This window comes from Pavona decussata, unplaced genomic scaffold (assembly GCF_977016875.1).
Source record: "Pavona decussata unplaced genomic scaffold, jaPavDecu1.1 SCAFFOLD_1383, whole genome shotgun sequence".
Taxonomy (NCBI): Eukaryota; Metazoa; Cnidaria; class Anthozoa; order Scleractinia; family Agariciidae; genus Pavona; species Pavona decussata.
In genome coordinates, this window is record NW_028146029.1 from 18,595 (window position 1) to 45,664 (window position 27,070).

Below are 27,070 nucleotides of genomic sequence, written 5' to 3' on the forward strand. Positions count from 1 at the left end.
TCTGACAGCTTCATGTAGTCTGCAATTGAAATCAGAGCAAACTAATGCAGCCATACCTATACTCACTCAAGCGAGAAAATGCATTAAGTGTCAAATTCTGACCCACCCTACCCCCCCTGGATTTAAGTAAGGCACCCCCGAGTCATGTGGCCAGTTAGCCCTGCTCCTGTACTGTCTAGCCAGACTATCCTTGACGGCAAGCCCCCTACAAATAAGAGCTCCACTCAAGGCAGAAACACAGCCTGCGGCTGTGTTCCTGCCTGGCTCCCAGCCTTAAATTTTGCACTCGTTTTCAAAACTCCAGGCATATATTTCAAGAAAATCCAACTTTTGTTCACTTTAAGGTGGCCTCTGGCACTACATGACATCATTCCAGTCAGCTGCAGAATTAATTTACCAGCTAACCCATCATTCACCAGAGATATATACCTGATTTTATGAAAACCGGGCGCACAACTTAAAATGCCTTGTCCACTAGAATCCCCCTGTTTGCTGGAAACTTACCGTGACACCGCAAACTGTTGCCATCCAACAGCCAACTAGAGTCTTGTGTTTATGTTCCATGTCTTCAAGGCAATCTGACAGCTTCATGTAGTCTGCAATTGAAATCAGAGCAAACTAATGCAGCCATACCTATACTCACTCAAGCGAGAAAATGCATTAAGTGTCAAATTCTGACCCACCCTACCCCCCCTGGATTTAAGTAAGGCACCCCCGAGTCATGTGGCCAGTTAGCCCTGCTCCTGTACTGTCTAGCCAGACTATCCTTGACGGCAAGCCCCCTACAAATAAGAGCTCCACTCAAGGCAGAAACACAGCCTGCGGCTGTGTTCCTGCCTGGCTCCCAGCCTTAAATTTTGCACTCGTTTTCAAAACTCCAGGCATATATTTCAAGAAAATCCAACTTTTGTTCACTTTAAGGTGGCCTCTGGCACTACATGACATCATTCCAGTCAGCTGCAGAATTAATTTACCAGCTAACCCATCATTCACCAGAGATATATACCTGATTTTATGAAAACCGGGCGCACAACTTAAAATGCCTTGTCCACTAGAATCCCCCTGTTTGCTGGAAACTTACCGTGACACCGCAAACTGTTGCCATCCAACAGCCAACTAGAGTCTTGTGTTTATGTTCCATGTCTTCAAGGCAATCTGACAGCTTCATGTAGTCTGCAATTGAAATCAGAGCAAACTAATGCAGCCATACCTATACTCACTCAAGCGAGAAAATGCATTAAGTGTCAAATTCTGACCCACCCTACCCCCCCTGGATTTAAGTAAGGCACCCCCGAGTCATGTGGCCAGTTAGCCCTGCTCCTGTACTGTCTAGCCAGACTATCCTTGACGGCAAGCCCCCTACAAATAAGAGCTCCACTCAAGGCAGAAACACAGCCTGCGGCTGTGTTCCTGCCTGGCTCCCAGCCTTAAATTTTGCACTCGTTTTCAAAACTCCAGGCATATATTTCAAGAAAATCCAACTTTTGTTCACTTTAAGGTGGCCTCTGGCACTACATGACATCATTCCAGTCAGCTGCAGAATTAATTTACCAGCTAACCCATCATTCACCAGAGATATATACCTGATTTTATGAAAACCGGGCGCACAACTTAAAATGCCTTGTCCACTAGAATCCCCCTGTTTGCTGGAAACTTACCGTGACACCGCAAACTGTTGCCATCCAACAGCCAACTAGAGTCTTGTGTTTATGTTCCATGTCTTCAAGGCAATCTGACAGCTTCATGTAGTCTGCAATTGAAATCAGAGCAAACTAATGCAGCCATACCTATACTCACTCAAGCGAGAAAATGCATTAAGTGTCAAATTCTGACCCACCCTACCCCCCCTGGATTTAAGTAAGGCACCCCCGAGTCATGTGGCCAGTTAGCCCTGCTCCTGTACTGTCTAGCCAGACTATCCTTGACGGCAAGCCCCCTACAAATAAGAGCTCCACTCAAGGCAGAAACACAGCCTGCGGCTGTGTTCCTGCCTGGCTCCCAGCCTTAAATTTTGCACTCGTTTTCAAAACTCCAGGCATATATTTCAAGAAAATCCAACTTTTGTTCACTTTAAGGTGGCTTCTGGCACTACATGACATCATTCCAGTCAGCTGCAGAATTAATTTACCAGCTAACCCATCATTCACCAGAGATATATACCTGATTTTATGAAAACCGGGCGCACAACTTAAAATGCCTTGTCCACTAGAATCCCCCTGTTTGCTGGAAACTTACCGTGACACCGCAAACTGTTGCCATCCAACAGCCAACTTGAGTCTTGTGTTTATGTTCCATGTCTTCAAGGCAAGCTGACAGCTTCATGTAGTCTGCAATTGAAATCAGAGCAAACTAATGTAGCCATACCTATACTCACTCAAGCGAGAAAATGCATTAAGTGTCAAATTCTGACCCACCCTACCCCCCCTGGATTTAAGTAAGGCACCCCCGAGTCATGTGGCCAGTTAGCCCTGCTCCTGTACTGTCTAGCCAGACTATCCTTGACGGCAAGCCCCCTACAAATAAGAGCTCCACTCAAGGCAGAAACACAGCCTGCGGCTGTGTTCCTGCCTGGCTCCCAGCCTTAAATTTTGCACTCGTTTTCAAAACTCCAGGCATATATTTCAAGAAAATCCAACTTTTGTTCACTTTAAGGTGGCCTCTGGCACTACATGACATCATTCCAGTCAGCTGCAGAATTAATTTACCAGCTAACCCATCATTCACCAGAGATATATACCTGATTTTATGAAAACCGGGCGCACAACTTAAAATGCCTTGTCCACTAGAATCCCCCTGTTTGCTGGAAACTTACCGTGACACCGCAAACTGTTGCCATCCAACAGCCAACTAGAGTCTTGTGTTTATGTTCCATGTCTTCAAGGCAATCTGACAGCTTCATGTAGTCTGCAATTGAAATCAGAGCAAACTAATGCAGCCATACCTATACTCACTCAAGCGAGAAAATGCATTAAGTGTCAAATTCTGACCCACCCTACCCCCCCTGGATTTAAGTAAGGCACCCCCGAGTCATGTGGCCTGTTAGCCCTGCTCCTGTACTGTCTAGCCAGACTATCCTTGACGGCAAGCCCCCTACAAATAAGAGCTCCACTCAAGGCAGAAACACAGCCTGCGGCTGTGTTCCTGCCTGGCTCCCAGCCTTAAATTTTGCACTCGTTTTCAAAACTCCAGGCATATATTTCAAGAAAATCCAACTTTTGTTCACTTTAAGGTGGCCTCTGGCACTACATGACATCATTCCAGTCAGCTGCAGAATTAATTTACCAGCTAACCCATCATTCACCAGAGATATATACCTGATTTTATGAAAACCGGGCGCACAACTTAAAATGCCTTGTCCACTAGAATCCCCCTGTTTGCTGGAAACTTACCGTGACACCGCAAACTGTTGCCATCCAACAGCCAACTAGAGTCTTGTGTTTATGTTCCATGTCTTCAAGGCAAGCTGACAGCTTCATGTAGTCTGCAATTGAAATCAGAGCAAACTAATGTAGCCATACCTATACTCACTCAAGCGAGAAAATGCATTAAGTGTCAAATTCTGACCCACCCTACCCCCCCTGGATTTAAGTAAGGCACCCCCGAGTCATGTGGCCAGTTAGCCCTGCTCCTGTACTGTCTAGCCAGACTATCCTTGACGGCAAGCCCCCTACAAATAAGAGCTCCACTCAAGGCAGAAACACAGCCTGCGGCTGTGTTCCTGCCTGGCTCCCAGCCTTAAATTTTGCACTCGTTTTCAAAACTCCAGGCATATATTTCAAGAAAATCCAACTTTTGTTCACTTTAAGGTGGCCTCTGGCACTACATGACATCATTCCAGTCAGCTGCAGAATTAATTTACCAGCTAACCCATCATTCACCAGAGATATATACCTGATTTTATGAAAACCGGGCGCACAACTTAAAATGCCTTGTCCACTAGAATCCCCCTGTTTGCTGGAAACTTACCGTGACACCGCAAACTGTTGCCATCCAACAGCCAACTAGAGTCTTGTGTTTATGTTCCATGTCTTCAAGGCAATCTGACAGCTTCATGTAGTCTGCAATTGAAATCAGAGCAAACTAATGCAGCCATACCTATACTCACTCAAGCGAGAAAATGCATTAAGTGTCAAATTCTGACCCACCCTACCCCCCCTGGATTTAAGTAAGGCACCCCCGAGTCATGTGGCCTGTTAGCCCTGCTCCTGTACTGTCTAGCCAGACTATCCTTGACGGCAAGCCCCCTACAAATAAGAGCTCCACTCAAGGCAGAAACACAGCCTGCGGCTGTGTTCCTGCCTGGCTCCCAGCCTTAAATTTTGCACTCGTTTTCAAAACTCCAGGCATATATTTCAAGAAAATCCAACTTTTGTTCACTTTAAGGTGGCCTCTGGCACTACATGACATCATTCCAGTCAGCTGCAGAATTGATTTACCAGCTAACCCATCATTCACCAGAGATAATAAATACCTGATTTTATGAAAACCAGGCGCACAACTTAAAATGCCTTGTCCACTAGAATCCCCCTGTTTGCTGGAAACTTACCGTGACACCGCAAACTGTTGCCATCCAACAGCCAACTAGAGTCTTGTGTTTATGTTCCATGTCTTCAAGGCAATCTGACAGCTTCATGTAGTCTGCAATTGAAATCAGAGCAAACTAATGCAGCCATACCTATACTCACTCAAGCGAGAAAATGCATTAAGTGTCAAATTCTGACCCACCCTACCCCCCCTGGATTTAAGTAAGGCACCCCCGAGTCATGTGGCCAGTTAGCCCTGCTCCTGTACTGTCTAGCCAGACTATCCTAGACGGCAAGCCCCCTACAAATAAGAGCTCCACTCAAGGCAGAAACACAGCCTGCGGCTGTGTTCCTGCCTGGCTCCCAGCCTTAAATTTTGCACTCGTTTTCAAAACTCCAGGCATATATTTCAAGAAAATCCAACTTTTGTTCACTTTAAGGTGGCCTCTGGCACTACATGACATCATTCCAGTCAGCTGCAGAATTAATTTACCAGCTAACCCATCATTCACCAGAGATAATTATTTCAAGAAAATCCAACTTTTGTTCACTTTATGGTCTCCTGTGGCACTACATGACATCATTCTAGTCAGCTGCAGAATTAATTTACCAGCTAACCCATCATTTACCAGAGATAATATTTCAAGAAAATCCAACTTTTGTTCACTTTAAGGTGGACTCTTTTACCACATGACATCATGCCAGTCAGCTTCACAAATAATTTACCAGCTATCCCATCATTCAGCCAAGATAATTCATTTCAAGAAAATCCAACTTTTGTTCACTTTACGGTGGACTCTTTCACCACATGACATTATGCCAGTCAGCTTCACAAATAATTTACCAGCTATCCCATCATTCCGTCAAGATAATTATTTCAAGAAAATCTAACTTTTGTTCACTTTAAGGTGGACTCTTTCACCACATGACATCATGCCAGTCAGCTTCACAAATAGTTTACCAGCTATCCCATCATTTAGCCAAGATAATTATACCTGATTTTTTGAAAATGGGGCGCCCAACTCAAAATACCCTGTCCACTAAAACTCCCCTGTTTGCTAGGGACTTACCACGACATTGCAAACTGTTGCTATCCAACAGCCAACTTGAGTCTTGTCTTAATATATTCCATGTCTTCTAGGTCATCTGAAAGCTTCTGGTAGTCTGCAATTGAAATCAAAGCAGACTAATGCAACAATACCTTCTCACAACTAAGTTAATACTGAGCACTTTTAGTTAGTAATCCTTCCCACCCCCTCCTCTACAGATTGCTTTCAGAGATATTAACTGGCTTGCACAAACTTTGCTATTGCACGATATTTTCATTCGAGTGTTGTCATTCTTATGTCAAGATCTGTGTGGTCGGGAATAAAATTGTGACTGTTGAACTTGTATAATATAAATTGTTATAGGCCATCAAATATTTTCCCTTGCACGCGATTGGTCTTACGTGACCGTATATACCCCAGCTAAAACTCGAGAATATCCGATGATATTCCCTAAGTGAATTATTCCCCAGTTTCAAAAACTTCAAGGTGCATCTTGTTTTTAATTAAAATTAATGTCATGATAGGGGAACGGTTTGCTTTTGTGACAGAAGGAAAGATAAACCTTCTGGTCGATAAAGCATTATCAGAAAACAACATACGCTGTAAATGTTTTTGACGGTAAACTGTTCTTCAACGAAATGTTCAAATACTCAAGCTTGTTGCTACATGTTGTGAAAAATATTTAAAGGATAATAACCATAAATATAGCCTTTATTTGGCTTTAAAAATATGCTCAGATATTTGTCCTTGGACATTATCTGCTCCTTGAAGCTCACAGTTTTCCTCGAGCTTCGATCTCGGAAAACTGTTTGCTTCTCAGAACAGATAATGTCCACGGACAAATATCTGAGGATATTTTCACGCCAGATGGAGGCTATTGTTTATAAATAGTTTACGCTATACAAACCATTAATATTAGATCAAGCTTAATTTTGTTTATTTCTTTATTAGGGGAAGACTATCACGAAAATTTGCTGTCATTTCAAAACTTAAAAATGTTTGACTGTTAGCAGAAACAAAATAATTGTCAAGTTTGTTAAAAATTATCACCCCAGTACAATAAAACTGTCGATTAGTGTCTCTGGCCAGAGACAGAATAGGCCGCGGTTTCGATTAAAACTTGAAAAATATTAGGCTAATGTTTTTCAAGTCCACGCATTTTTGTTTCCAAAATGCGCGAGAACAGATTACAAGTTGTTTCTTTCAAAAATTGAGTTGATTTCGTTCCTCTCTTCATTCTGGAATTATTTGACAGGTGATTGAAGGTCTTATTTCATCATTTTTAACAAAAGATATCAAAAACCTCATGATCGATACTTCCCCTTTCCTTAGTGTTATATTGTCTACCGATCCAAGTAAATGCTTAATATCATTCCTATAAAGCCTTACACGTTTCGGCGAATTGTTTTTCTTCAAGCAAATAAGCGTAGATTTGATATTAATTGAAGTACTTATGTTGGCTTACGTACCTTTGCAGGTTTCGGGAGAAGTTACGTGTTTAAATACATTATTTTGCTGATCTGAGGCCTGGAATCTGCATGCACATCAGGCCAGTCAGACTTTAAGTTTGAGGTTCTGTCAAACGTTGCTACGATCAAGTGGTCGTTTCCTCTCTCCTGACTGGCTAGAGAAAAATGAAAGAGTCAACAAAATAATAAACTCACACAATTAGTTTATCACGGCTAGGTCTAACTGATAATATTCACCTGAAGTTAAACCTTGCTTGCTAATTTGAGGTACAGGCGCCATTATTGCGGTTGGGACTGAGTCCACGTAACTTTTGGCGCAATGAATAAACATCTTATCCGGCTCATAATTGTTTCACTTAATCGCATTTTAGCCTTCATATCAAAACCTCGGCCAAACGTTGAATCGTTATTGTTTCCACAGTGAAATTTACATGGTGACAAGTCAAATAATAACAAAAAGTGATGGGAAATTGATTACATTATTAAAATATTCGGCGCCTGCAAACCTGTGAGGATAAATAAAGGCCATTACTTTGAGCATAATTCATCGCCTGATTTGGCGTCACAACAACGTTTTTGCTAGCAGAATTTGAGCTATAAATACAGCAAAAACAAGTTATCGAATAAATTTAACAAAGACATTTGAATTTAATTCAACAAAATAAACCGAGATTTAATAAGTTTTCCCTACACTCGTTACGTGTCCGTAGACTAAAAATATATACTTAACACCCGTGCCTAAACTAATAAACCGGCGAAACCAATCTGATATGAATAAAGTTCAGGGAAACTATGAACATTGCTCTGGAATTTCGCTAGAGTATAATTTTTAGCAGAGTGTGTGATTTCTCCGAGTGTTTAGTTTATTCAAGTCTTTATAGTTAACCCTGACATTCGCAACGACTTCGACTTCGCGAATTTGACGGGCTTGTTTAAGCTTAACTTTGAGAGATTTGTACAGAAAAGGCTGAATGCCGCCTTACGTTTGGATGTTTTAGGAGAAACGTATAATACCTCTGCTAATCTTACGGGTACTGGCGACAATTTTAAACTCTTTCAAAGCGTTTACTGCTCGTATACAAGCTTAACTCACTCTGCATTTAATACTCGCGTTTCTTCTTTTCTGACCGGGCAATTCAATTACTAGATTCAAAAAATTAAACTAAATAAGAGAAGTTACGATTCTAGCTTACCCTTGAACGGAAATCTTACTCGAATCCCTTTTTTTTGGCACTCCACAAACGAGAGTTCGCTTTCTGTCGCCATTTTACGAAACATCGCGGTAATAAGCATGCTCACCGAACTGCGGCCTGTTCGCGGGTTTGTCTACGAAACGCCGAATTGGCGCGATGTCTGGCGCAAAGTTTTTAAGCAAGCTCGCATCAGCGTACGTAGACGGCCAAAAGCCTCAGACAAAAAATGGACTCTTCAGACTATTTCATATTCTTCCGTAGGTTTAGCAGCAACAATTTACACAGTGTACGTTGACAGGAAATCGATTTTTAACAATTTTGAAATCTACCCGGCGGGCGTGACGGCAAACGGCAAACGTGAGATTCGCGTTTATTTTTCTTGAAACAAGGAGTACAAAAATGAGAATAGTGCAAACTTATTCTGGCCTTTGATGCTAACGCAAAACTGAAAATAGCAAGCGGCAATATGGCAATAAACATGGCCACGTGGTCATATCTCATGTTTGCCGTTTGTCGTAAACCTCTCTATTTACTAGAAAGGTGTAGCGCCGTGTTGGCTTTAAAGGGGAAGTATCATGGGAGATCGATGGGAGATATCGTGATTTTTGGCCAAAATTCACTAACTTTAAACTTTGAACATTGTGTCAATTAATTTCTGAATCGCTAATTTAAAGAAATGTTAATAGTGATTCTCAGACGAAAGGTTGAACCAAAATATAGTACAACCGACGATTTTTAGTACGTTACAACAGCGAAAATGGAAAACGTCCTTGTTTTTTTTCTATTTGTGGTAAACTAAAAGCCGTTACCCTTCTCAGAAATTAAGATTTAGTTATGAAGACAGACTAAACTGAAAGGCGGCCTCAAACTTCCCTAACGCTGAAAAACTGTGAATCCCTCCTGCTGTCGTAGGAGCAAAAAAGACAACCGATCAATTTCATAAACCGGCAAACAGTAACTCGAATGTTCGAGAAATTGACTGTTGCCATTAGCTCGGATATCGTCGTATAGCATTACCATAATATGTAAAAGAACTATCACCTTCCAATATATGCTCGCGGAAGCTGGCGAGACATAACGAAGGCTTAAAAATCCTCAATTGGAGCTGTTTGGAAACTGAACTTTAATAAACTAAACAGGCTCAAAAATAACACGTGACAAACTTCAATTTTTTCTCACCGAAAAAACCTAGAACTTAACGCCTCAATAAAATGCCGGCGTGATTATTCCTCTTTCCCTTGTCATAATTGTTACGTTTTCTGCATGCCTTGAAGTCACCTCGGATTAGGCCCACAAATTCTCTTGCTTCTATTAGGAAGATAAATCATCCAATCGCGGCTCTTGTTCCCACAGAATTTGTTTCGTCAACTCCACCTTTTTACTTGCAATAAACGTTTTTGTGTGCAGTGTTGTTGCTGTAGTCAACATGGCTTTCGCAAACGTACGTCGAGTCATGTTGAAACATAAACGCAGGGCGAAATGCCCCTTATTAGATAAGTTTCTGGCAGAATGTGTCGAAAAGGATGTTAATCAGTTTGTTGCCACATTCGAAATCTTTGAAGCCTATGCAAGTGCGGTTAGAGTTTGGACCGATGGAGACAGCGTCCACGGGCAGAGCAAATTTTTAATGAAAAAAAGCGGCTTCAACAAGGTAAGTCTATATGCTGACAATCTCAGCGTTTGTATTACAGTAGTTATGCTACTACAAACACGCATTTTATCTTGCAGTAAGCGAAATCTTTCTTCAAAGAATTGCTGATACAACAAAACAGCCACTTTATTCCTACATTTCTTATTTTGTCGACAGCAATTGAAAAAAAAAATCTTGCAGCACAGTCAAACACGTAAATGGAGCGTCCGGGCAGACATCCAAGGCGGCCACAGGGGCTATTGTGGAATAGGGCTGAAACGGCCTCGCCGTTGCCCACCAGGGTATGAGTTTGGTGGGCAACTAATGATGCAATCTGTTGCAAATTATATGGAGATGTACCCTCCGCCAGTTCCTCCGATAGAGGTGAGTATTCACGCCTCTTAAGGGCTATTGAGTTGTTGCTCCTGTATTTGCTGTAATGTCACCGGCCCTTATGTATTCCAATAAAAATTTATCCATCCTTGCATTTCGCAGATTCATAGGGTCCCAAGTGACCCCAGAGGAGCGGGGGTCTGTGCCTTTGCCAGTCGAGACATTTTAAGGGGGGAAGTTGTTGTGGAGTACAAAGGAGAGGTGGTGGCAGTTGATGAGGCGGCCCAGAGAGAAATTCAGTATCAAGCGGAGGGCAAACCATGTTCCCTTATGATCATAGAGAATAGGGGTCGCCAAATTGCGTAAGTCCTTTCTCTAAACATCAGTTAAATAAATAGAGTACTCGTCCATTTTCTTAAGCAAGTTTGTTTGTGCATCTGACTGAAGTGGCAAAATAAAAAAATAAAAATTATTATTATACTTATTGTCATTATTATTATTAATATTATTATTATTATTATTATTATTATTATTATTGATGTTGTTATTATCATCATCATCACCATTAAATAATAATAATAATAATAATAATAATAATAATAATAACATTAATAACAATAATAATAACAACATTGATAATAATAGTAATAATCATTATAAGAAATCCAAATGCAAGCAACACCAAAATTAAATTTCGTTGCCTATGAGTAAGTTAAAATGCAGGACGTACAGTTTTAATATGGCAAATAGAAGCTGCTTAGTGTTAGCGTAGTGTTAAAAGTTGTATAGGTAACAGGGCGAGGACAATTCTAACAATGTAGCAATTAGTTTAGACAACACAGTGTAAGTTTCTTAGTCGCCTTCCTAAAAACCTTGCAACGCAATTCGGTTTCATCACGGTTATCGACGCTATTTTGATGAGAAGGCAATCACGTCTTGAAAGAACAGTGTTTGTATGGAAATCCGGTGTCAAATAATTTTCATTAAACATGGCTTCTGAAAAACTCATGAATTGTAAACTTAAAGCACTCTGCAAAGGTTTTTACAGAAAAAAACTGAGGAATGTGGCTGTGCTAGAAAGCATCTAGTTGCGTTTTGATATTTTCATAAATTTGTCTGTATAGGGAACCAGCCGTGAACTGCGACTAAAAATAGTTCGCGCGAACAAATACGCTTTCTGGCACAGCTACATCCCTCCAATTTTATTTCTTAAAATCCTTTTCCTAGTACTAAAAGTTTCCAATTCATGAACTTTTCAGAAGCAATGTTTTATGAAAATTATTTGACATCGCGGATTTCCATACAAACACTGTTATTTCAAGACGTGTTTGCCTGCTGGTCAAAATGGCGTCGAAAACCGTGATAAGGCCTATTCCCGCAACAAATCATTGGGGTAAAAAATTTTCCTCGCGCACTGTGTTGCGTTACGGCGGCCCCAAGATATAAAGGTTAGGCTCACACGTTTTTGATGGAGGATAAACGAGCGATGCAAGGTCAGCTGTCCTCTTTAAGTTTAACGCTCGGTGATCAGATCCGGCGTTGTTTAGTGGTTAAATCAGTTGCAGGATATGAACTAGTACTGATGTAACGAGGAATTCAGTTTTGGCCGTTTACAATTGAGGTGTCATGCTCTTTGAGCGACTAATGGGTCTCTCGTTTGCCAGCTGCACGACGAAATGGTAGTAGTACTTGTTGAGTTGTTTATCGTAACTTTTGGTTGTAGCGGGTGTTCTTTGTTCGTTTTTGTGATTGCATACTTGCAGTAGCTTGCGTGAACCAGGCGATTGTAATAATAAGAGTTAAGCGAATTGTATTGGAGACATAGAGAAGTACACCTGTTTCCATTCGAAGCTGTTCCAAGTGTAATTGACTTCTGTCGTAGAGAATATACACTGTTGTCCTGTTGAACTGGACCTATCCTGCGTGTGATAAATATTTGTTGACACAACTCAGTAACTCCTGAAGGGCAATTATCGTCTTCCATCGTCCATTAATAGCCAACTTCGTTTGCGTCAATCATATAAGGATTACATTAGAGACTTTTGAGCAATAGCGGGGAAAGCTAGTGGTAAATAACATGCAAATGCAAATTTTTGATGCAAATCCATATCGACGAGAAGGGTAGTGTTCCCACTGACAGCTTTAGGACCGCGCGGGACCTGGACGATGAGTGCTTGAGAACCGGAAGTCTCTGAATAGTCAAAAGAGATCGACGTTTAACTAAGTGAATACACCGGTAAAGTTCGATAGAAAAGTTCCAGGGACGACCGTGCAGTTCAATTTGAGTTGAAAGTATAGTCGAGCGATTGGCATGCCTTGGCGATGGCTATTTACTTCGCTACAAGGTTATCAGAGCATGCCCAAGATGTCCTGACAGAGAATTAAACTGACTTCGGAGGAGATCATCGCGCACTCAAAGGGTTGTCATTGCGTTTCGATAACTGGAGAAAAATAGAATTATTCTGCACCCAACCAGACAATCACACAAGAGGAAGACAGGTTGAACTTAAACGTCGATCGTCAGCTCAGGTCAAAGCTGTTAATACGTTTACAAAATTTTTGACTGTATAAAAGGCTGATATTAAACAAGGGATGGAGGTGCTAATTATAAATTCTACTAATAATAGCTAATTATGAATAACGTGATACAACTCTATGAAAATATCGTTTAATATTACAGTGCGACTACTGTAAAACGCTTTTTAAGATGCCTTACTCAGTAAAATTACAGAGGAAAATTTAATGCCAATGAAAAATTGAAAACTGCTCTTTTGTTTGATAGCAACCCTCCCCTTTTAAATCATTGTTATATTTGTGTGCTTTCTTCTGGTAGTTCGTGCCTCTTGCATGATATGCTGTATCGTTATTAGTTGACTTTGTTGATTATGTATATTGTCGTGTTTCAAATAAAATTTGTGTTCATAAAAAAAAAATAAAAATTACAGTGCGATTACCGTTACCGGGGTCACTTAAACAAAACTGGCCAATCAGCGTATAGGACAAGAACAATGAATTTCGACCAAAGCCGATTGAACCAATCACGAATAGAAACCAAAAAAATTAACATCTCTTTCTCTGAGAAAAAAAAAAACAAATTCAGAATACAAATAACAACGTTTTAATGATTTCTGTACAGTGGAGCTTTGAATTAAACAACCTCTCTCCATATAACGAAGTCCTAAGGATAACGAACAACCTTCATCGGCAGGCCCTTTTACAATGTATGCATGGAACGCAACCTCGATACTGACGATTTAATTTTGGCACTTCGTTAAATCGAGGTTCCACTGTAGTTACAACTAGAATTTCTTCATTTGGTCAATGCGTATCAAACTAACACTTTTTTATTCTTTGCTTTTATTTTTAGCATCGATCCCTTCCGAGGAGGACAATGTGAAGAGTGGGGTGCAACAATTAATCACTCCTTAAATTTTCCAAACCTGAAACCTTTCGTAACAGGGAGAAACTCCGAGAACCCCCGCGTTTTTCTGGTAGCTTTGCATGACATTCCCGAAACCGTTGAGTTCCTTTGGAACTACAACGATACGGACTGGGAATGTCATGCAAACAGCCAAACGCTTCCAAATTCGGGAAATTAGGGCATTAATCTAGTTAAGCAGTTGACTAGCCAAGCGTGGGAAGTTTCATTAATTTATTCGCCGAATGTGGTAATGGTTAAATATTGTCTGGTGACGCGGAAAATTAACGCACAACACGCAAGAGCTATTTCAATGACTATTCCTCAGTTATGAGTATTTCTGGCTCAATCAATGCCTTAATTTCCTTGAGCAAACATAATTGTCTTAATGGAATTAATGTGGTAGTAAACTTTAATCCTCGTAAATGAATGAGAATGATGTTTTATTCAAAGTAACACAGGCAACCTCGGATCCGAGTGCTACTATCAGGATTCCGACGTCCCGTGGGAGCTAAGGCCAATTAATAAGGTTCATTAGACAAACATCCTGTATACTTCTAGGATTTGAATGTCAATGTGTGGCATATACGGAATGGAATAAATGTTATAAACATTTATTTCATTGCGCCTGTGTCACACATTAGTAAGTAAGTACGTTAGTAAGTAAGTAAGTAAGTCAGTCAGTCAGTCAGTCAGTCAGTCAGTCAGTCAGTAAGTCAGTCAGTCAGTCACTCAGTCAGTAAGTCAGTCAGTCAGTCAGTCAGTCAGTCAGTCAGTAAGTAAGTAAGTAAGAGACTTTATTTAAAGAGGGTAACACGTGACAGCTTACGCCGGTAACCCTGTGGCCTTTGCTAAGCATAACATCAGTGTAATACCTCATATTCCAATCCTAGCAGTATACAGGATGTTTGTCCCATGAACCTAGTTTAATGGCTTTAGCTCCTACGAGTCACGTGTAGCGCAGTGATCCAAACTAGTAATCAGAAGGTTTTACCTCATTATTGGAAATTAACAGTGCACTGTATTAACGCGATTTTACGGCAAAATTCGCGTTAATTTAATGTATCTTAATTAATGTCGATGTAAATTAATGCACACTTTTTTACAACGTAGTTATTTTAAAGCACCTTTATTTCGTTACAAAACCTTATTAGTTCATGACTCCTCTATTTGCTCTTCACAGTCACTATCTTTTGAATTGATAGGATGTAGTTAGGCTTCAAAACCAAATTTTCGGCTTTAAGAAAATTAAAAACATCCGTGCACTTGTCTTGGAAGGTTTTATTGACGAAAGCCAAAACGCAGCTTGGCATTCAGAAATATAAAGTGCGAGTTTGCAGAATCATGAAAATCGCAGTAAATAAAGCAAGATGCTAATCGAAAAATTCGCGATAATTTAATGCATGTAAGCCTAACTAGCGTGTTTTTAGTGTAACGTAAATTTTCTTCGCGTTGTCAACGTGCGTTGTTAATTTCCTAATAATAAGGTAGATTCGACTTGATAGGAGCACTCGGATTTCCTTTTTCCGAGTATGCCTGTGTCACTTTGAATAATACATCATTCTCATAATGATTGCCGTAGTTGAAATAGAGGCAAACAATGTACGAGTTCTTTCTCAGTATACGGGCCCCTTCGATCAGTTTAGCCGAAAGGGGCTATTAGAACTAATTTGCAGAACGACTAAAATTAGTATAATTTTGAAAAAAAAAGTTTTTTTCCAAGCTGTTTCCAATTTTTCCAAGTTGTTTCGAAGATCGGCCTAAGGTGTTTATCGTTCTCGGTCTCCTCCATTATTGCATAACTCTGTGAATCCTTATCTGATTTTGTTACAACATTTTACTTCGTGGAAGCTTTTTCATGCGCAATTTGGTGGATGTAGGAATGGCCAGGATTAAAAACAGGATTCAGAAAATATAAGTGTGTCTGGAAATGTGAAAGTCGACGGATTTGCCTTGAATATATTTAATTTTTTTTTTATGTGAACATCTAATCACTAATCACTGTTGGTTTTTCCTAACCCCCCCCACCCCCCCCCCCCCCCCCTTCCCTGGCATTTTAAGAGATGTAAAACTCGATGCAAAACTTGAGTACTGTAAGCACTGTAAATATTATCAGTATTAAAACAAATTGTACGCAGTGTAGGTATTGTAAGTATTGTGAGCATTTAAAGAATTATTAGTATTGTAGGTAAGCGTGTGTACTGTTTGTATTGCAAGAATTGTAAGTAGAGCTTTGTGATTGTATTATGTGTCATTTAAGGTTAATAAAAATCGTCAAAACAATAATAAATAAATTAATTAATCAAATAAATAAAAATAAATAAATAAATAAAAGAAGAGTTTACGTTAAAATAATTATATTTTTCTTCGTTGACTTCAAGGAGTAGTGGGGTACTTTTACAGCCGGAAAACTGGGGCAGCTCGCTTCAAATGAAATTGTATTTTGTAAACTCCCCTTCATTATGTTTGGTCGTCATGTAACACGTTTGATCCCGAGAAGAGACGCAGGTCATCTTTGTGCAAGCCTTCTCTTAGGATTTATCTCAGAATATATTTGGAGAAAATGAGACCTTTGAACATTTCAATTTGCTTTTTTTTATTTTAGAGTGTATCTAGCTGTCGAAATGGGTTTAGTCCGTCGTCGAGCGTTAGGAATTTTCTATGGGATCACGCTGAGCATGCCTGCTTGGTTTTCCCTAACAATATTACGCGGATTACGACAATTACATGATACCAATTTAATTTTAATGTTTGTTCTCACAAAAGAAACTTGAAATTACTTACTAACAGTGATACAACCTAGAAAATATACTGTAGTTTCACTTCGCCACTGTTACACTTAGCAGTTCATGCGGCGATTGCACGCGTGCTTAATTTGAAAGAAAACAATAAAATTTTGACAGCTAAGAATACACAGGAATGATCAAAGGTCGTGACCGTGTCGCTTTCACCTCGTTGTGTGGTAAAATAATCTTTTTTCAATGGCTGCCAATTAGCCATCCTTAACTATATTGTTTGCGTATTAAAGGCTTTTGAGTTACTAAATAAAGATAAAACCGTGGATTTTGAGGTTAAATTCTACTTGCTGAAAATTATAATGATCCTCTGATGTAACTACTATGGTTTCAAAAGAGTGTTTAGGTTTGCGCTACACTCTTGATGACTGATCTGAGTGTGAAGTACTCTATTTTCGTCACCCCCTGATAAAGACCCTTAATTTACTAGTGTACTGTAAGCTAACATAAAAACCTTGAAATTAAAGCTACTCAGTTTTGGTAAACGAATAATTAAGTACTACTTTTCGTAGACCGATTAGAAATTGTTGATAGCGATAATTAAAAATCGTAATTCATTTTAATTACTAGTTTGTTATTCCCTGTGTCCTCATAAAGTGTTTACGGTATTAAAAAAGCCGTCTAAGACTGTTACACTAAAGTTTTACTGATCCTCTTCATCATCGACGTCTTCACTGGTAGCTGTTAAAGAGGAGTAGAACTGTCTTGCAGTTTCAGACAAATACTTTTCTGCAAGCCTTATACAGTTTTGTTTGACATCATTGCGAATAGGTTTCTGTTCATGCCGCACTGGAACTAAATGTTCAGGATTCAGTTCATGAACGCCTTGCTTTCTCTTCACGAACGAAACAATTCTCGGCTTTTCTCTCGTGTCCATTGTAAACCTGACAAACGCTGTCTCGGTGTGATTCCTTAGTTGCAAATTTCCCTGCTCATCGGAAATTTCGCCACAACCAAAGTTTATAAATGCAATCTTCCTTACCTCAAATTTTTGTTTCTCAATGTCCTCACTTCTGGCAATATATTTCATCCTCAGAAAGGATTTGTAGTCCATTATCCAATCCAGATCTACCCAGTAGGCTTGCACGTTTTTCAGGTGGCTATTTCTCAACGTCGATGCCCATTGTTGGGGGCTCTCAATTTTTTCTTGGGAATTAAAAAACTGTTGAATACAGCCAAACCGCCTGTCACAGATTGAATATGAGTGGCCCTCCAAAAGAAATTTAAGGTCGACTCGTAGAAATTCTCCCATTTTCACGAGATGGTCAAGGTAGAAGAAAAGGTAACATTCTTTAAATTGACCGGGGGAGTTATCAGCCCAAAGAATAAGGTGATGGAATCTTCCGTATTTTTCCTGAAGTATTTTCAATAGATAGTTCAGTAAAGATATAACTTCGTTTGGGCCGCTTCCTCCAATGGATTCGTCATAAAAGTACCAGTGTATGATATCTTCATTGGAACAGTAAATTCCGAAAAGGTTAGTCCTGAGTTTTCTTGCGTAATGAAAATCCTGCGAAGAAATTTTTGGCGATGGCAAAGTCTTATGATAATCCATTTGCAGTGTTAGAACCCTGGGAAACATACTTCGCACAGCTTGATTCACGCAACTGAACTGAAAGTCGGGTCTCCCAGTTTTAAGATAAACGTGTGCGCGCATATTTAAGTTATTTATTCACATTGCATTTACAAGCAAACAAGACGCGAAATAACTGGATTTTTCTAAAATTTGTACACAAGGAAAGCTGTCACGTTTAGCTGTTTTCTTTTTTTTACGTGATTTTACCATCTAAGTACGTCAACAGCATGTTCTTCTAGAAATAACGCAACATGCTCGTTGCACTGCGTGGCACCGCCCAACTGTTAAGGTCACGTTGCAAAGTGTACTTGCAAATTTGTACCCAAAACGCTGTCAGATTTCAACATTCACGCGTAGCATAAGTGCGCGCATAGTTAAGTCATTTTCCTGCACCACATTTACAGCCAAAGAGAAGCAAAGTGTCTAGATTTTTCAGAGATTTGTTCACCATCAAGGTCGTCACGTTTAATTGTTTTTCTTTTACGTAATTTGAACATCGGCATCCAATGACCTGATAAACGATATGTTCTTCTGGAAATCACTCAGCACGTTGGTTGCAACGACGCGGTGTTAAAGTCACACACCGAAGTGTTTATAGAATTTAGTTACTCTCTTAATTTTCTCATTACCACTTTTTTTCTTAGCGATATATAAGATGTTGCTCATTTTGCCCGCAGGTCTTCATATTAATGGGCACTCAGAGATTGAGGTTCTTTATTACTGCTACAAAGCATTAAGTAATAGCTGCTGTGAAATTGTGACCAGCTGTCACCAAACGCGTTGCTAGAAAATTCGGTAACCATAGAGAGTAAATAAAAGAAGCACAACGTTGAAACGGAGCACAAGTGTTTGGTCAGTTTCGAGATGACTTCTATTGGCACTAATCTTAGTCAACTGGTGTACAAGTTTGATGTGTCGAGGCCATGGCAATATTTCAGACAAGGACATCCTTTTGCAAGCTCGGTGGAAAAAGGAAGGAGATCTCTGAAAACTAACCACAAGTTTAAAAAAGTCTACGTAGCAAAGAGAAAAAAGTTGACTAGACGTAAAAATGCACCTTTCAAGGACTTGAGCCAGTTGGAATTTACTTGTTGCGACGGTGGTTGTCTACTACGAGAAACCATAAACAGTACCAGAAGGATTATCAGGCAACAACGGAACATGATATATCAGAAGGGATATAATGAGCAAAACTACCTTTTTTCAAAGCTTATGGAAGTGAAAGTGACATTTCGAGGGATACGGAAGGTATCATATCGTGTACCATCACTGGGCAAGGTATGTAAAACTGCCTTTAGAAAGGTTTACGGCATTTCAAAGAGCAAAATACAAGTTTTGCTAAAGAAGATTGATCTAGAGGGGCCATCTGTTGAACCAGACAGAAGGGGTGCAAAAACTCCGAGGAAGCTTCTGCCCACAGCACGAAATGCAGTCATTGACTTTATACTTTCATATGACGCCACGGAATCACACTATCACAGATCAAGGACTGGTAGCAAGAAGTATTTTAATTCTAACATTTCTATGCGACGGATGTGGTCAGAATTTGTCCGAGAACACCCCCATTTAAAAACAACTAGCTTAAGACAAAAGAATAAGGGACCTGTTATAAGTTTTTCCGCCTTTCGAAATCTTTTTAATAACGAATTGAAAGATGTGCTTAGTTTTAGAAAACCAAGGCTTGATACTTGTCAAGTATGTGACAAAACTAAGAACAGGCTGGACTATCTGGTATCTTTAAGAAATCGCAGTACTAATCAGGAAAAAGAATTGCGTGATCTGAGCACTTACAAGAACTCACACCTCAGAGAAAGTGAGGTGAGATTTGCTTCCTTAAAATATGACATTACTGTTCTTGCTTCAAGGGTATGATGTTAGGAATCTATTATATGATAGAATGATAATTAAGCAGTCACGTCTCCTCTAGTCTACCAACAGACACGAAAGCAGTTAAGGGTCTCATACTTTCATAGGAAGCTACGGAATTACATTATCGCAAATCTAAAAGCGTCACTGTAATAAGTACTTTAATTTGACACATTTCTATTTGACAATCTGAATTTGTCCGTGAGCGGACAACCAGCTGAAGAAAGAGAAACAAGGGACCTGTAATAAGTTTAATCTGCCTTTCAAAATTTATTTCATAACAAATTGAAGGCTGTACTTTGCTATAGAAAACCAAGTCTTGATTAGACGAAATTGTGAACAACCTTGATTAATTGATAGTGCACGAAATTGCACAAGAAATGGGGAGGAAAAAAGGTGGTGCGTAGTTTGACACTTGAACAAATCCCGCCAAATAGCCATCTGGGTCCAATTACTGTTATATGGCTATATGGCTATTATGTGGCTATCAACAGATATTTAGTTAACGTAATTTTCGATTTAAAAAATCTTTACAATATGAAGGAAAACATTTTAAGATTTTTAATTTTAATTGAGCAGATTTACTTTCTTAAATGCGACATTGTACAGTCGGACCTCTATTAAGCGGCCACCTATTAAGTAGTCACCCTCCATTAAGCGGCCACTTTCCAAAGTCCCGAATTATTATTTTGTCAGTAAAGTGCTGTATTCGATACCTCTATTCAACGGCCAGCCTCTATTAAGCGGCCAGTTTTCAAAGTCCCCAGGGTGGCCGCTTAATAGAGGTCCGACTGTAGTTCTTGCTTCAAAGGTATCTGAAAGGTTCGGATTCCCTAGTGCTGTGTGCTAATTTTCTCCCTGACTGAATCGGTTTCAGAAATGCCCCCAATTTATTGCAGAATTCTAATAGACCTCTATGGTCAGAAACCGTACAAAAATAACAAATTTGCTTGCAAATATACTCTTGTCTTTCCTCTGAAACGTATTCTAAGAAAGTTTTCCCCACGTGTCGGAGTGTCGGAAAAGGCCATTGCTCGACCTAACCCTCGGGTCAGTCAAAATAACGTGACTCAGTGTTAGCGGGAAAAGTTCTTGTGCACTCGATCTTCACAGCTTGCCATTTTTCAAGTGTAGTGGATGGTCGGGGTTTATGTTGTAGTGGAGACCTCTTTAGGAATGCCGTCTGGTGCTTATGAGAGACTCTTTTTTTCTTCTCCCGGGTTGGATCCTTCTGTATACGAGGACCATAGCTTTCGAATCGCGCTGCCTCTCATGCTACAGATCGAGGGTTTTCAGTTTTGACAAAAAGGTACGTATGCTAGAGCGCTGGAAATCTAATGCCTCTTAGAAATATATTCAAACGACCAGTTTGTCCTCTTGCTTTCAGTTGATGTCTTTAACTGTTGGCTTTCGGGGGTACGCATTTTGGGCGTATTATTTTGTGTCCAAAGGTTGGTTGCTGTTTAGCGCGACGTAACGTTAGTAACCTCGACAAGGGCTGCCATATCTAAGGGCTATGTATAAGTGTTTCTCCATAGTGTCATAGAACAGAGAAGTAAAAGCTAGCAAAGAGGCCTAGTTCCTCTCTGCCTAAACGGTTTCTTCGAGAGCGTATGGCCCGCAAGGGCGGACTTAGCTCCTCGTCAGTCGACGGATCAGAGCTTTGCGATCAAATTCAGCATACTTTTAGAGGCTCTAGAGTAAATTGGTTTCCTTATGAAGTTCTTGTCATTGTGTCTACCACAATAAAGTCCAGTCTAAGAATAAAATGAAAATGACGTTTTGTTGGCGTGCCTCAGTTTACTTATATACTCAATACTTAATACGGTACTATACTTAAGAGGTCACTTCAAGGCTGTTGCATTGAATTTGTATTAATTACATAAGAACTCTATCAGTGTTGTTGAACATAGCAAGACATGTACGTGCGTGCAAACATAGTTAATTAAAAGGAATGGTTATGAAACCTGAAAAACGTCTTTGTTATATATTTTGTTTGCCTTTTTGGCCCTGGCCTTGTGAGAACAACAATAGGATCTGGAATGTGTTCGAGCAACCGACCGATCGACACGTTTTTGTTAAGATATTAGGGACCTTAAGCAGCGACGACGACGGCGTCAACGAGAACGTCAGAAAACAATAGTTTTAATTAACAAAACACTGGCTCTGCACGTGCATTATACACATTAGTACATTTCTTGCCGCCCTCTGCAAAACAACAACGTGGAATGACCAAATTTAAGGTTTTATGGAGAACGTGAACGCATGATGATTAATTTTCCTTTCTCTTTCTGAACTTTAAAGGCGCCCCTACGACGTTAGCTCCTCGATAGTTCGGCCACATTGCACAAACTGAGAGAGTATAAATCGTCGCGAATTTATTCAGAAGACGCTAAGGTAATTTTTTAAGTTCTGTTTCCATTGGCGTCGTCGTCGTCTCTGCTTAAGGTCCCTATTCAACTGTGGTGTGAACCTTAAAACAAAGGATTGTGCAGAGTCGCGGCCTTTCCAATGTAAATTGCAGCACCATTGTTTTCATGGCGAGGTTTCTTAACCAGTCCCTCGATTAACTACGGTGCAAATTACGCTTCTCTCTACCTTGCATCAGGCTTGTACGCCCCAAAATAAAAGTTAACTCTTAAGGCTTAACATTTCAGGTTTAATTACACATCCAAAAAAGCGATGGGGCACACTGAATTCATAGTCAATTTTTTTTACGAAATTCCTGCCAAGTAAATATACACGCCCTATAACAAACCAGAATTGACGCTCAATTATAAGTATCTACAATCCTCTAATCTACCTCTGTTCTATTACGAATACCTTAAAGATCCTGTCTTTTATAAAGATTGCAAACCCCAAAAACGACAACCAACTCTTTGGGGGATTTCTGGGCCTGGGTTATTGTTCCTTCTAAAACATTAGTTTTTAAGAATGATGTGTTATCCTAGAAAGTGACACAGGCATACTCGGGAAAAAAATCCGAGTGCTCCTATTCGGGAATCACATTTATTTCATATACCATACGTTCGACATTCAAATCCTAGCAGTATGCAAGACATTTGTCCCACGAACCTAGTTTAATGGCCTTAGCTCCCACGACTCTACTGTAGTTCAGTGGTAGACGACCAAAATAGTACACGAAAGGTCTTAGGTTTGGCTCCTGATAGGAGCACTCGGATTTTTTTCCGAGTATGCCTTTGTCACTTTCTAGAATAATACATCATTGTTATTCATTCACCAGTCTGAAAATATACCATCACATTTATTTCATAGTTTTTAGTTAGGACTTAACATAATATTAAACTTCAGTAGATTTAATAATACTGAAAACATGTCTCGAAAAACGAAAAACAAAAAGAATAAAACAAGAAAACAAATACTAGCTAACGAGAGCTGAATTCTCAGTCTACCTAATTCATATTTTGTAAAAAGAAGAATCAAGCTTTCTCGCTTACTTCTTCACTTTGCTCATCACGAACAGTAATCACAAAGTTTTGACGAAACCTAATAACACAATCGTCAAGGGAGCTTTTGCTGATATTAATTGTAAAGTTAGTAAATCATTGACATACAGGTAATAAAACGTTTTTGTTCAACAACTCAACTTCCTACTTATTTCAATCGTGTGAATCCAGTATTCCATTAAAGAATTCAAGAGCTAATTTCTAATTTTGAGATGTCAATACTGCCGGCGTTACAATGGTGGATTGACTTGTACCCAACTGCCACCACGATTTTGCTGTATTTTGCTCAAATATTTGACTAAGAACCTGTTTTATAACATGAAATTGCTCTTATAACACCGGAAATAAAACATTAACGCGTTTTCTCCTGGGAAGAACAAGCCGCAATTAATTTTTAGCCACTTATCTAAAATACACAAAGATACACAAGGTCAGCTTGAAAAAAGTTGCAATCCACTCCCATCCTAGCCATCCGCAGGCAAACATAACTGATAGTAGCTTCTGCGCTCTAGTAGGATTATTGTTAACTAAACTGAACCATTATTCTAACAATTCCCTTGAAAAAAAAAACATGTTTTTTGCCATTCATAGCGACGCTAACAAGTTTACATCGCTACTGATCAGCAATTCGTTAAGTTTTTGTGAGGAAAAATGAAGAACGTAGAGATAGAACGCTAAACACTTGTTAATACAGTTTCCATGCAGCTCAACCACATTCTCCAAACCAGAGGCCTGTTTCTCGAACGTTTTAATAACGTGGCTTAATGTATCGTGGTTTGTACGCCTAAATCATAAATTCCCTCTCATTTCTTGACGAAATAACTGGTTAGCTTAAATAAGGAGGTATATTACTAATAGATGACGGAAGATCACATGATTTAAAAACGCTCAACAATAGTACCTAAAAAGGAACTTCTGAGAAACTTTACCTAACGATTGTCTGTTGTAACAGTGAACAGACTCTGCTTTGGTTACCAAAACCAAGAAAAATTTCGCTCTGACATAGAGCAAAGGTGAATTACAATGGATTCAAACCAGCTTCCTTTAAAGTGGAAACTGTTAAAACTTTAAATGAACGTTTTCCTTATTGACTTTGTTTATCTAACCAACTAATGCTATACAGTTTTGAACATAATTATACCAAATAACGTTCTAAGAACAAAAACAGTAATGACAGTTACTTATTTTAAGTTAAAAACAAGCGCTATGTGTAAATACAGCATCTAATAAACACAGTAACAATGAGATGAGGTAAAGGTAACCGTTAACGAGTTTTCACTATCCTAACAACGTAACATAAACCACGGTTGAGGCAATTCCACTAGTAATCCAAGCAGAGCAAGCTACTTCCTCCCAAAACTTGAGCCTTGTGTTTATAATCCATGTCTTCAAGGTCATCGGAAAGCTTCTTGTAGTCTGCAATTGAAATCAGAGATGACTAATGCAACAATACCTACTTACTCAACCAAGAAAATCCATTAAGTGTCAAATTCTGACCCACCCCTCCCCCCTGAAGTTAAGGGCAGGTACCCCCGAGTACAAGTGGCCTGTTAGCCCTGCTCCTGTAGTTTCTAGCTAGACTATCCTTGACGACAAGCCCCCTACAAATAAGAGCTCCACTCAAGGCAGAAACACAGCCTGCGGATGTGTTCCTGCCTGGCTCCCAGCCTTAAATTTTGCACTCGTTTTCAAAACTCCAGGCATATATTTCTAGAAAATCCAACTTTTGTTCACTTTAAGGTGGCCTCTGGCACTACATGACATCATTCCAGTCAGCTGCAGAATTAATTTACCAGCTAACCCATCATTCACCAGAGATATATACCTGATTTTATGAAAACCGGGCGCACAACTTAAAATGCCTTGTCCACTAGAATCCCCCTGTTTGCTGGAAACTTACCGTGACACCGCAAACTGTTGCCATCCAACAGCCAACTAGAGTCTTGTGTTTATGTTCCATGTCTTCAAGGCAATCTGACAGCTTCATGTAGTCTGCAATTGAAATCAGAGCAAACTAATGCAGCCATACCTATACTCACTCAAGCGAGAAAATGCATTAAGTGTCAAATTCTGACCCACCCTACCCCCCCTGGATTTAAGTAAGGCACCCCCGAGTCATGTGGCCAGTTAGCCCTGCTCCTGTACTGTCTAGCCAGACTATCCTAGACGGCAAGCCCCGTACAAATAAGAGCTCCACTCAAGGCAGAAACACAGCCTGCGGCTGTGTTCCTGCCTGGCTCCCAGCCTTAAATTTTGCACTCGTTTTCAAAACTCCAGGCATATATTTCAAGAAAATCCAACTTTTGTTCACTTTAAGGTGGCCTCTGGCACTACATGACATCATTCCAGTCAGCTGCAGAATTAATTTACCAGCTAACCCATCATTCACCAGAGATATATACCTGATTTTATGAAAACCGGGCGCACAACTTAAAATGCCTTGTCCACTAGAATCCCCCTGTTTGCTGGAAACTTACCGTGACACCGCAAACTGTTGCCATCCAACAGCCAACTAGAGTCTTGTGTTTATGTTCCATGTCTTCAAGGCAATCTGACAGCTTCATGTAGTCTGCAATTGAAATCAGAGCAAACTAATGCAGCCATACCTATACTCACTCAAGCGAGAAAATGCATTAAGTGTCAAATTCTGACCCACCCTACCCCCCCTGGATTTAAGTAAGGCACCCCCGAGTCATGTGGCCTGTTAGCCCTGCTCCTGTACTGTCTAGCCAGACTATCCTAGACGGCAAGCCCCCTACAAATAAGAGCTCCACTCAAGGCAGAAACACAGCCTGCGGCTGTGTTCCTGCCTGGCTCCCAGCCTTAAATTTTGCACTCGTTTTCAAAACTCCAGGCATATATTTCAAGAAAATCCAACTTTTGTTCCCTTTAAGGTGGCCTCTGGCACTACATGACATCATTCCAGTCAGCTGCAGAATTAATTTACCAGCTAACCCATCATTCACCAGAGATATATACCTGATTTTATGAAAACCGGGCGCACAACTTAAAATGCCTTGTCCACTAGAATCCCCCTGTTTGCTGGAAACTTACCGTGACACCGCAAACTGTTGCCATCCAACAGCCAACTAGAGTCTTGTGTTTATGTTCCATGTCTTCAAGGCAATCTGACAGCTTCATGTAGTCTGCAATTGAAATCAGAGCAAACTAATGCAGCCATACCTATACTCACTCAAGCGAGAAAATGCATTAAGTGTCAAATTCTGACCCACCCTACCCCCCCTGGATTTAAGTAAGGCACCCCCGAGTCATGTGGCCTGTTAGCCCTGCTCCTGTACTGTCTAGCCAGACTATCCTTGACGGCAAGCCCCCTACAAATAAGAGCTCCACTCAAGGCAGAAACACAGCCTGCGGCTGTGTTCCTGCCTGGCTCCCAGCCTTAAATTTTGCACTCGTTTTCAAAACTCCAGGCATATATTTCAAGAAAATCCAACTTTTGTTCACTTTAAGGTGGCCTCTGGCACTACATGACATCATTCCAGTCAGCTGCAGAATTAATTTACCAGCTAACCCATCATTCACCAGAGATATATACCTGATTTTATGAAAACCGGGCGCACAACTTAAAATGCCTTGTCCACTAGAATCCCCCTGTTTGCTGGAAACTTACCGTGACACCGCAAACTGTTGCCATCCAACAGCCAACTTGAGTCTTGTGTTTATGTTCCATGTCTTCAAGGCAAGCTGACAGCTTCATGTAGTCTGCAATTGAAATCAGAGCAAACTAATG

The 27,070-nt window shown here is 40.1% G+C and overlaps 2 protein-coding genes and 2 long non-coding RNA genes across 5 annotated transcripts; 2 read left to right on the top strand and 2 right to left on the bottom strand.

The window, feature by feature from the left end:
* Positions 1-1,564: 1,564 nt before the first annotated feature.
* On the bottom strand, positions 1,565-27,070 carry LOC146448112 (uncharacterized). 2 transcript variants are annotated; one of them, XR_014861298.1, is made up of 4 exons: positions 26,951-27,070; positions 5,594-5,687; positions 2,236-2,327; positions 1,565-1,750 (listed from the first exon to the last, which is right to left on the bottom strand). It is a non-coding gene; the product is annotated as an uncharacterized LOC146448112 (long non-coding RNA). The 2 variants fall into 2 exon arrangements; XR_014861299.1 differs by lacking the exons at positions 1,565-1,750; positions 2,236-2,327 and adding an exon at positions 4,547-4,638.
* LOC146448113 (N-lysine methyltransferase KMT5A-A-like) lies at positions 8,798-17,056 on the top strand. Its single transcript, XM_085102706.1, has 3 exons — positions 8,798-10,248; positions 10,360-10,559; positions 13,565-17,056. The coding sequence occupies exons 1-3, from the start codon at positions 10,189-10,191 to the stop codon at positions 13,794-13,796; spliced, it is 492 nt and encodes a 163-aa protein (XP_084958832.1). The 5' UTR covers positions 8,798-10,188; the 3' UTR covers positions 13,797-17,056.
* On the top strand, positions 18,659-20,390 carry LOC146448114 (uncharacterized). The gene has a single exon (XM_085102705.1). The coding sequence runs from the start codon at positions 18,851-18,853 to the stop codon at positions 19,856-19,858; it is 1,008 nt and encodes a 335-aa protein (XP_084958831.1). The 5' UTR covers positions 18,659-18,850; the 3' UTR covers positions 19,859-20,390.
* Positions 23,025-25,889, bottom strand: LOC146448115 (uncharacterized). The gene is made up of 3 exons (XR_014861297.1): positions 25,797-25,889; positions 25,220-25,311; positions 23,025-24,735 (listed from the first exon to the last, which is right to left on the bottom strand). It is a non-coding gene; the product is annotated as an uncharacterized LOC146448115 (long non-coding RNA).

Excerpts from the sequence above, each read along its gene's own strand:
- LOC146448114 (XM_085102705.1), top strand. The coding sequence starts at position 18,851 with ATGACTTCTATTGGCACTAATCTTAGTCAACTGGTGTACAAGTTTGAT.
- LOC146448113 (XM_085102706.1), top strand. The coding sequence starts at position 10,189 with ATGATGCAATCTGTTGCAAATTATATGGAGATGTACCCTCCGCCAGTT. Across the intron at positions 10,249-10,359 it reads CGCCAGTTCCTCCGATAGAG|ATTCATAGGGTCCCAAGTGA; the intron begins GTGAGTATTCAC and ends TGCATTTCGCAG. Across the intron at positions 10,560-13,564 it reads AATAGGGGTCGCCAAATTGC|CATCGATCCCTTCCGAGGAG; the intron begins GTAAGTCCTTTC and ends TTTTATTTTTAG.